The 10,851-nt window shown below is 49.6% G+C and overlaps 1 protein-coding gene across 1 annotated transcript in view; it reads left to right on the top strand.

Moving 5' to 3' along the window:
- ANKRD13B (ankyrin repeat domain 13B) overlaps positions 1–10,851 on the top strand; it is an 11,682-nt gene that overhangs the window by 225 nt on the left and 606 nt on the right. The window contains exons 2-13 of the mRNA XM_010861680.1: positions 4,919–4,988; positions 5,928–6,063; positions 6,190–6,314; positions 6,402–6,447; positions 7,038–7,181; positions 7,271–7,460; positions 7,537–7,603; positions 8,906–8,987; positions 9,762–9,826; positions 10,052–10,182; positions 10,283–10,440; positions 10,571–10,776. Of these exons, the coding sequence (XP_010859982.1) occupies positions 4,919–4,988; positions 5,928–6,063; positions 6,190–6,314; positions 6,402–6,447; positions 7,038–7,181; positions 7,271–7,460; positions 7,537–7,603; positions 8,906–8,987; positions 9,762–9,826; positions 10,052–10,182; positions 10,283–10,440; positions 10,571–10,776 (1,420 nt within the window). The remainder of the gene's footprint in view (positions 1–4,918; positions 4,989–5,927; positions 6,064–6,189; positions 6,315–6,401; positions 6,448–7,037; positions 7,182–7,270; positions 7,461–7,536; positions 7,604–8,905; positions 8,988–9,761; positions 9,827–10,051; positions 10,183–10,282; positions 10,441–10,570; positions 10,777–10,851) is intronic.

Below are 10,851 nucleotides of genomic sequence, written 5' to 3'. Positions count from 1 at the left end.
AGCATCTGGAGCCCTGGGACTGGCCCTGCTGGCTCCCTGGGGCCTTGTTAGCAGCAGCAGCATCTGGGGCAGGGCCAGTGGGAGGCGTGATGGCTCAGCTGCGGCCCGTGGGAAGCCCTCCTCCTGACACCCTGATGACCCAGCCTGCTCGGGGTCTGTGGATGCTGTCTCGCTCCTATCCCAGGACTCAGGATCCCACCCAGGTCGGACCCTGAGGGGCCCAGCTCAACCTGTAAGAGGCAGAGAGTAAATAATGCTTTGCCCTCCTCTCTGGGGAGCTGGTGGACTCCAAGCTACAGCTCAGAGGGCACAGGGGCCGGGCAGAGTTTGGGTTTGTTTTTTTTTTTTTGAGGCTCCTTGTATATTTAAAGAAAAAGAAATGCCAACAGAAGGTTATAAAAATTATATAGATCACTTAAAATGTTTTGTTTTTGACAAAGGAGTTCCCTACCTCCCCCACCTCTGCATCTCACCCCCAGAGGCAACCACTTTGAACTCTTTAGGCGATTCAGTTATTTGCCTCATATTATAAACAACATACTTCTACAGCTATTTACTAGCTAATCAATTTTACACTTTACTGCCTTGCCCTCCTTCCCCATGTCCCTTAAAAATAGTCATCTAGGCATTTGCTTAATAAATATTTATGAAGCACCCATTATGTGCCAGACACTGTCCAGAGCTGGGGATATAGCACCGAACAAAACAGACAGTTCCTTTATGGAGCTTACATACAGTCTAGGAGAGGGAGACAATGAAGAAATAAGTAGGCAATTTAATGCTGAAAGAGAGCTGGAGCAGGAGAAGGGACAGCAGACAGACAAATAGCAACTGTCACTTGAGCTGGCTTGTCAGGGCTAGCCTTTCTAAGGAGGTGACATCTGAGCGGTGGCCTTAATGAAGTGAGGGAGGAAGCTTTGTGGCTACCAGGACCCAGAAGAAGATGGTTCCAGGGAAAGCCAACATGCCGGAGTGGAGCTTGGAGAGATGGGAGAGCATGTGAGTTCAAAGAGACATTCAGGATGCTATCCTCAACTGCATGGGAAGCCACGGAGAGATTCTGAGCTAAAGGGCATCAGGACCTGAGGAATAATATTTTACAGGTACCTGTGATGGGTCCTAGAGAGAACAGACCTAAGGAACCAAGAGAGGAGTGGGAGGAATTAGGTGACAGACAGGGTGGCTACACCAGGAGGGTAGCCTGAAGGTGGTAACATCTAAAATGACTCTGGATCTATTTTGAAGGTAGAGCCTATAAGGCCAAATTTTACTGGTGGATTAGATATGGAAGGTGAGAGAAAAAGGAGAGAGAAAAACAGTCTTCCCTGGAAAGGGAGTGACCTGAAGTGCTGTTTACTGTGATGGGGGAATTGGGAGAGGTGAAGCTGTCCAGGGACAGCTGGAGTGAAGAAAGCAAGGGAAAGAAGCACAGGTCAGAAGGTCCCATTCTGTTTCATGGATTCAGTTTCCATTTTGTATTTTTGTGAGGGTGTAAATGACTGTGCCTGCCTCCAGTTTTCTGTTTCCTGCATTGACAGTTGTTTCCTCTGTGTTTTTAGCACCTATTTGCAAGTTTTGGTATCTTTCTTTCATGTTGGGCAGCTTTCCTCAAGTGTCCGGTCACCCTTGGCTGCTGGGGCATAATTAAGGATGGAGGTGTGGAGCTTATTAATATGTGGGTGCTGCTCTAAGATGACTGGCCTGCTTATTGTTGCTGCTGCTGCTAAGTTGCTTCAGTCGTGTCCGACTCTGTGCGACCCCATAGACAGCAGCCCACCAGGCTCCCCGGTCCCTGGGATTCCCCAGGCAAGAATACTGGAGTGGGTTGCCATTTCCTTCTCCAATGCATGAAAGTGAAAAGTGAAAGTGAAGTTGCTCAGTCATGTCCGACTCTTTGCGACCCCATGGACTGCAGCCTACCAGGCTCCTGCGTCCATGGGATATTCCAGGCAAGAGTACTGGAGTGGGGTGCCATTGCCTTCTCCGTCAGTATATATCAGGCTCAATTTACTTAACATTTATTTTTATTTATTTATTTGGCTGCATCGGGTCTTCAGTTGTGGCCCACGGGATCTTCGATCATTGATTAATAGATCACTCACTGGGGATCAAACCCAGGCCTCCTGTACTGGGAGTGCAGAGTCTTAGCCACTGGACCACCAGGGAAGTATCTCAGGTGCAATTTCCACAGAGGGTAAACCCCCTGGCATCCCATGAAGAGAAGTGGGGGGCATCTCCCAGCTTTACAAAATTGGGGAGGGAACCAGGGGTTCTAAAGTTTAACCAGGCCCCCCAGTATTCAGTTCTGAGCCTTTCTGCCACCTCTGCTGTTCCCACTGCCTGCATGTTCTTCACCTTTCAAGGGTGCTAAGTGGGGGGCTCTAGCTTGACTGGGGTTTCCCTCTGTGAATGGTTGGGTTCTAGTACCCTCTCTTCCCCTAAGTCAGTTGTAATGCCCCGGCCACTTTCTTGTGGGTTTTAAATATTTTATTGGCATTATTTAAAAAAAAATTATTTGGCTGTGTCATGTCTTCGTTGTGGCAGGTGGGATTTTCGCTGTATCATGCAGGGTCTTTGATTGCAGGGTAGTTGCCTCGAGGCCTGTGGGATCTTAGTTCCCCGATCAGGGATCGGACCCGAGACCCCTGCATTGCCAGGCAGGTTCTTAACTACTGAACAACCAGGGAAGTCCCACATTTACCTTTTGAGGCAATCTTCATTCCTTTGTGCAGATCTAAGTTTCTATCTGGTATCATTTTCCTTCTACTTGAATAACTTCATTTAACATTTCTTGTATGCCTTCTGGTGACAAATTCTCTTAATTCTTATTTGTCCACAAAAATCTTTATTTCCCCTTCTTATTTTTGAAGTATATATTTTCATAAGATATGGAGTTCGAGGTTGACAATTCCCATCCCCACCCCACCCGCCAGCACTTTAAAGATTTCATTCTATTGTCTTCTAGCTTGCATGGTTTCTAGTTTTTAAAAAATGTAGAATTTTCTGTATTCGTCCTTCCATACATAGTGTGTCTCATTTCTCAAAACACTTTTAAGATTTTCTTTTTATCACTAGTTTCCAGCATTTGATTATGATGGGCCTTGGTGTAGGCTTCCTTGGGATTCATTGAGTTCCTTGGTATTCATTGAGTTCCTTGGTTCTGTGGATTTATCATTGTATTAGTTTCTGCAACAAACTACCAGACAGGATGGGTTAAAATAATAAATTTATTCTCTCATCAGTTTGGGGATTGGAAGTCTAAACTCAAGCAAGATATCCTCGCTGCTCCCTCCAAAGGCTCTGGGGGAGAATCCTTTCTTGGGTCTTCTGGCTGCCCGTGGTGCTCAGCGTTCCTCGGCTTGTGGTTGCTCCACTTTAATCTCTGCCTCCCCTCATAGGGAACGTCTCTCTGCATCTTACAAAGATGCATAAAACTGGACTTAGGGCCTTACTGGATAATTCAGGCTGATCTCATTTTGAGATCCTTAACTGTATCTGCAAAGACCCTTTTTCAAAATAAGGTCACATTCATAGGTTCCAGCAGTTAGTATGTAGATATATATATATATTTTTTTTTTGGTTGGGGGGATGGCACCAGTATTCAGCTCACTATAGTAGGTTGTTTTGTTGTTTTTTTAAATGGAATTTGGAAATTTTTTGGCTATTCCTTTAAATTTGTCTTATTCCTCCACTTCCTTTCTGAACCTTTTTCCAATTATACATATGTTAGAATGCCTTATGCTGCTGCCAAGTCGCTTCAGTCGTGTCCGACTCTGTGCGACCCCATGGACTGCAGCCTACCAGGCTTCTCCGTCCATGGGATTCTCCAGGCAAGAACACTGAAGTGGATTGCCATTTCCTTCTCCAAATGCATGAAAGTGGAAAGTGAAAGTGAAGTCACTCAGTCGTGTCTGACTCTTAGCGATCCCATGGACTGCAGCCCACCAGGCTCCTCCATCCATGGGATTTTCCAGGCAACAGTACTGGAGTGGGGTGCCACTGCCTTCTCCAGAATGCCTTATAGTGTCTGACAAATTGCTGAGGCTGTTTGAATGTTTTTTCAGTACCTCTTTTCTCTTCTGTTCTTCAGTTTGTATAGTTCTGTGGCTGTATCTTTAAATTCACTTATTTTTATTTTCATTCTGATGTGTCTAATCTGCTATTAACTCTACCCAGTGAAAATTTCATTTCAGAACATTTTATCTCCCAATTTTTCCCTTGTGAATGTTGTTTTTCTTTAAAGTTTTGAGCACATTGAGCCATTCATCTTTATTATGTCAGAATATGTTTCTATTAAATGATTTTTCTCCTGATTATGGGTCATATTTTCCTACTTCTGTACATATCTAGTAATTTTTAACTGGATGTTGGACACTGTAAATGCTGTGATGTTAAGCATCGGGATTTTGCTGTCTTCATTTAAAGGAGTGTTAGGCTTTGTTCTGGCAGCCTAATTTAAGTTACTGGCAAATCAATTTGATCCTTTTGAGCTTATTTTTTATCTTTATTAAAATTAGGTCTGGGTGGGTCTTTAAGGACAGGCTGGGGTTGCAAAGAGTTGGACACAGCCTGGTATCTGAACAACTTCTAAGGTATAATCCTTCTTTTGAATACCTCTCTATTGAATATCCTGGGTAATCAACAGGGCTCTCTAGCAGGTTGGAGCTTGAATGCTTCCCTGCTATGGCTGAACTCTGAGAATTTTTTTTTTTTTTTGAGTCTGTTGTTTCTTTTCTGCCTGGTTTTGTTCAGTTTCACTGTAAAAATGTGAAGTTTAGTATTTAGCAAAGACTCAAAGGAACCACATGCAGATTTCTGGAGCTCTTTAAAAACAAACAAACAAAACGTAGCTTACTTTTTCCTGGAACTCTGCCCTGCAAGTTTTAACTACCTCAGCCTCCCTGCTACTGTCTCTCAGCTCCTCAGCGGACTACCGTACCCTGCTGGGGATTCTCCTCTCTGCATGGCTGTTTGGAACATTCCTCCAAGTAGAGACTTAGACAATCACAGGCCCCACCTTATTTGTTTGTCTTACTTTAGGGATCGCAGTCCTGGGCTAATTGTTGCCTAATGTCTGAAAACAATTATTTCAAGCAACACTTTTCTCTGTTCTGAGTGGGATGGTAATTTCAGTTATTTATTCATGTCAGCATAGAAGCCTTTCCCTGGCATTTTATCAAGTTTTGGGGGCAGAGAAGAGTAGTTATACGCATGTGGTCAGTTATTTACACAGAAGTCCTAGTCTCCTGAAGTATATCTAAATGTTTATATTTAACAAACATATGTTTTTATCACCCAACAAAAATTTCATGCAGTATAACTGTACTATTCACAAAACAACAGGATTTTAAAAAAATGTTAGTGTCCCAAAGGCACAGGACATGGATTTGAAGGTGTACCATGAACATGTTCTTTTCTTCCTGTTAATGTATCATTGCAGTTGTGCTAAAACCTCACAGTGGTAATGTCATGATCTAAACTGGTGGCCCTTCCTGAAGGTGCGGTCTTGGACACCTAGGATAGGTCTCAGGTGCCCTCCCTGGCCAGTAGCCTCTCTAGACCAGCCTTCAGCCCCAAGCTTACTCTTCACAGGCAGACCACTGGGCCTTGGAAGAGTGAACCCAGTCAGGGCACCTAGGTGAACTGGAAAGGAAGTTCCTCCCTTTCTCAGAGTTACTTCCTGCCCTGTCCTGCAAGCCCCTTTCCACTCGACCCCAATTCATTGTGCCTGTCTCTCCCATTGCTTTCTGAGACAGGCAAGGCAGGACAACTAGGTGAGTGCTGCCTGCCTAGAGATAGATAGCTCATCGCTGTATCTTCCTGAGGCCTTTCCACACTGCCTTGATTTCATCATTAATGGACTCCTGAGGCAGGCTTAGATGGGCTGCCTCATGATGTGACCAGGGCAACCGCTTCACCTCCTCCAGGTGGACATTGAGCAGCTGGATCCCCGGGGGCGGACTCCCCTGCACTTGGCCACCACCCTGGGGCACCTCGAGTGTGCCCGCGTGCTCCTGGCGCACGGCGCAGACGTGGGCAGGGAGAACCGCAGCGGCTGGACAGGTGGGCACCCCTGCTCGCTTCCACCCCACAGCCTGGGTCTCCCGGCACCATATCGTTACCTCTGGTTGGCTGCAGGGAGCCCTAGGCAGGGTCCTGCCCTGTGACATTGCCCCCCCTGACCCCCAGTGCTTCAGGAAGCTGTGAGTACCCGGGACCTGGAGCTGGTGCAGCTGGTGCTACGGTACCGGGACTACCAGCGGGTGGTGAAGCGGCTGGCGGGCATCCCCGTGCTCCTGGAGAAGCTGCGCAAGGTGAGGGCCAGCCTGTTCGCCTCCCCACCGTGGCCCTCGAACCCTGTCTCCAGTGCAGGCTTAGCCACTCTCCTTTTCCTCCTCCAGGCCCAGGACTTCTACGTGGAGATGAAATGGGAGTTCACTAGCTGGGGTAAGAGGGGTTGCCGGGGGCCTCTCGGGGGCACCTCCCACCCCAGGGCTCCTGCACTTGCTGCTCCCTTGCCTGGAGCCTTCTTCCATTGCGCTCCCATGGCTCCCTCCCACCTTTTAGTTCTCAGCTCAACACTGTCTCTTCCTGAGGCCTTTCCACACTGCCTCAATTCCGTTATGAATTCCTTCGCTTTGTAATGACTGGCTCATTTGTCTGTCTGTTACCTGTCGTCCCTTGCTAGAAGGTAAGCTCCAAGACGGCAGGGGTCCTGTCTTGTTCAATGTTGTATCCCCAGTGCTTGGCACAGAGGAGGCGTTTAATAAATATTTGTTAGAAGATTGGATGCAAGATTGAATGAATTAAATGGTGAATACTAGGGACTTGGTGGTGGCTGACTCATGCCTGTCTCCGACTTTAGGTTGCTCATATCTGAGTGACTGTGGTCTACATTTGTTGAGGGGTTGGTTGGGGGAGAGGTTGCTCTCCCACCAGTTCCCTTACCCATTCCCAGACACACCCCTGACCCCCATGTTCTGAGGTTTGGTGGGCCAGGCAAATTGAAGCCACCTCTGACCTTCTCATCCACTCAGTGCCCTTGGTGTCCAAGATCTGCCCCAGTGACACCTACAAAGTGTGGAAGAGTGGACAGAACCTTCGGGTAGACACCACACTCCTGGGCTTTGACCACATGACGTGGCAGCGAGGGAACCGCAGCTTCATCTTCAGGGGCCAAGGTCAGGCAGGTGGGAGGCAGGGCAGGGTGGGGAGGCTGGGGACACCCCCACGTGAGCCCTGACTCCCTGAGCTATTCTGGGGCTGGCAGACGCGAGTGCCGTGGTTATGGAGATTGACCACGACCGCCGCGTGGTGTACACGGAGACCCTGGCTCTGGCCGGGCAGGACCGTGAGCTGCTGTTGGCTGCTGCCCAGCCCACGGAGGAGCAGGTGCTGAGCCGGCTCACTGCACCTGTTGTCACTACGCAACTGGACACCAAGAACATCTCCTTTGAGAGGTAAGTGGGCATGGCTTTGGAAGCCTGGAGCCAGCCTGGTGGGTGCCCCCTCACCTAGACCACTCTGCTTCCCCAGGAACAAGACAGGCATCCTGGGCTGGCGCAGTGAGAAGACCGAGATGGTGAATGGGTATGAAGCCAAGGTGAGGTCACAGTTCCCAGGTGCCAGACCCACCACACTCTTGCCTACAGTGAGCAGGACAGGGGCTTCCTGACCAGTTTCTAAGCCCTGGAGGTACAGAGACAATACAGTCTAGAGGGAAGAGCCTGAGACCAACAGGCAACTGATGAGAACAGCTGGAGTTTACTGGTCCACCTAATACTACGTTCAGGCTTCCCTGGCGGCTCAGGGTAGAGAATCTGCCTGCCAATACAGGGGATGCAGGTTTGATCCCTGGGTTGGGAAGATCCCCTGGAGAAGGAAATGGCAACCCACTCGGTATTCTTGCTTGGGAAATCCCATAGAGAAGCCTGGTGGGCTACAGTCCATGGAGTTGCAAAAGAGTTGGACACGATGTAGCAAGTAAAACAAAAACATTACTTTCACGTGCAATGCCCTGTTTTGACATTTTAAATGTATGTGCATGTATGTATGTGTGTCTGTTGTACACATGTACACACGTCTATGTACATATGTGTGTATACCTCACACACTCTCATTTAATCCTCACAACAACCCTTTAAGGTAGGTGCTTTTATTATTCCCGTTTTACAGATGGTTTACAAAAGGTTGATTTTAATCAACCTTTCTATGGTTTCCCATTTAATCTTTACAACTCTATGAAGTAGGGTATTGGCCCATTTTATGAAGAGGAAGCGGAAGCTTAAAATGATTAAGTAACCGGCACAAGGTTGCCCAGATCTTCTGGCTGACTCCAAAGCCAGGCCTTCACTCCTGAGCAGACTGTTGAGGGAGGTCTCCCACAGTCACTAATGGGACCCTCGCATCACCCACGTGGGATTACATGGTGAAGAGGCCAACCAGTGCAGGGTTCTGTGTTGCTGCTGTTTCCTCCTGGAGGCCTTCCCTGGACCACAGGCTAGGCTATGGTCTCTGCTTTTTATTCCCACAGTCCTGTGCTTCTCCATCTAGAGGACATGTCACACTGGGTTATTACCATCCACTGTCGTCTTGTCTTTTCAAAAAGACTGTGAGCCTTAAGAGGACAGGGGTCATGTCTGGCCATGCTCGTTCACCACTGTATCCCTGATGCCTGCCTCAGTGCCTGGCCTAGAAATGGTCCTCACAAAATGTCTGTTGAATGAATAGGAAAATGAATGAATAACTTCATGTAATTACTTGCCCAAAGGCCTGGAGACTGGAACAAACGGTACCTCCCTCCCCTGATCATTCCTTAAAGGAAATGTGTGTGATGCCCTTGGGGGCAGGGGCAGGGACAGAGGTACCAAAGCTGTCAGCAAGTCCTTTCCTCATCTGTCCCCAGGTATATGGGGCATCCAATGTGGAGCTCATCACCCGGACACGGACAGAGCATCTTTCAGAACAGCACAAGGGCAAGGTCAAAGGTAATCAGGCAGAGGTGGGTGGGGGATGGGGAAGAGGTGTGTGGGGAGGAACCAGCTCCCACATGAGCCCCTCTAATCAGTATTTCCTCTGACACGCTAACAAGAATCCGGATAGCTTACTCAGGCAAATAGACTTCAATTCAAATGCCAAATCCTAGTGATTGGTAGTGGCTGCCTAGAGTGCTGATAAGATTCTAAGGCAACATTTGGGCTCAATAGGAAGGGATGCTATAATTGATTACTAATATCTGCACTGGATTTGTGGGTGGGGGGATGTGACATATGCTATCAGCCGTTCCAGTCTAGTAGGACACACCGGAGGCAGAAAGACATGGGCCCTGCCACTGATTCTTTGTGCCCGCTGATACCTACACCTGACTCTCTGGGCACCAGTTAAGTCTGTTTAAAGTGGGAAAATGGAATTCCCACCTCACAAGAGAACAAAATGAAGTTTCTATGGAAGCCCCCAAAGGGAAACACACACATGCATACCCCCAAACTGCTCCCCAAAGGCAGGTATTTTTTGTCCAGTGTCACCAACCTGGACAGTGATATTTTGGGAGGTCTCTCCTGAGCCCCAGGCCTACTTTTATTCCAGCTGGTCCTGCCTCTGCCCCCTTGGAGTCCTCAGTCACCTTCAGGTGAAGGTGCCTGGGTGTGTGGTGTGGGTGAGCCGCCCTCCCTCCCCACCAGGGACCAGCCTCCTCCCTGGGTCTTGGGTGCTGTCCCTTCTGAGGGGCTGCAGTATCCTCTGAGACGCCGTGTTTCTCATAGGTTGTAAGACACCTCTGCAGTCCTTCCTGGGAATTGCTGAGCAGCATGGGGGCCCCCAAAACGGGGTGAGTGTGTGCCAGGGGTACCCCTGTGTGGAAGGGTGTGGATGGGGATCAGGAGGAGTCATACTGTGTGGACCTGCTTTCTTTCCACAATGCCCAAGGCCCTGTCAGCTCCACAGTGGTGGGGAGTTGGGGGAAAGGAGACAGATTTGGGGCTTGTAATACCAGGTGACTGGCCTGGCCTCAAGGACTGAGAAGGGCTCATGAGCTCCTCGCTGTGTGGTACAGACCCTGATCACTCAGACCCTGAGCCAAGCCAACCCCACTGCCATCACTGCAGAAGAGTACTTCAACCCCAACTTTGAGCTTGGAAACCGCGACATGGGTCGCCCCATGGAACTGACCACCAAAACACAGAAGTGAGGGCCCCTGTTGGGGCTGGGGAGGGTTGGGCAGGGCTGGGAGAGGGGTCACGGCTTCTACAATGGCCCTCACTCTTTGGGATCTGCGGGGGGTCAGGTTCAAGGCCAAGCTGTGGCTGTGTGAGGAGCATCCCCTGTCCCTGTGTGAGCAGGTGGCCCCCATCATTGACCTCATGGCCGTCAGCAACGCACTTTTCGCCAAGCTCCGGGATTTCATTACCCTGCGCCTGCCTCCGGGATTCCCCGTCAAGATTGGTGAGGCCTCTACCCTTGTTCCTCTTCAGCTGCTCTGGGGAGAGTGGGGCTTCTTAGGAGGTTAAGAGGGGGTACCCATGGTGGGAGGAAGTGGGTGGTGGTGGTGCCTGATGGGTTTGCTCATCCCCAGAAATTCCGATTTTCCACATCCTCAACGCCCGCATCACCTTCGGGAACCTCAATGGCTGTGACGAGCCGGTGCCGTTGGTGAGAGGCAGCCCCAGCAGCGAGACCCCTTCCCCAGGCAGCGACTCCTCCAGCGTCAGCAGCTCCAGTTCCACCAGTGAGACCCCGAGCCCGCCCTCACTACCCCCACTGCCCCGGCCCTCACCGAGCGCTTCCCGGGGGAGCGGGCGGGAGGGGTGGTCTGGTCCACTCTGACCCCCTCCCGTCTCCCCGGCCTGGCGCCTC

The sequence above is a fragment of the Bison bison genome, unplaced genomic scaffold, assembly GCF_000754665.1.
Source record: "Bison bison bison isolate TAMUID 2011002044 unplaced genomic scaffold, Bison_UMD1.0 scf7180017864472, whole genome shotgun sequence".
In the NCBI taxonomy this organism is placed as follows: Eukaryota; Metazoa; Chordata; class Mammalia; order Artiodactyla; family Bovidae; genus Bison; species Bison bison.
This window is presented reverse-complemented; position numbering and strand designations above follow the sequence as displayed.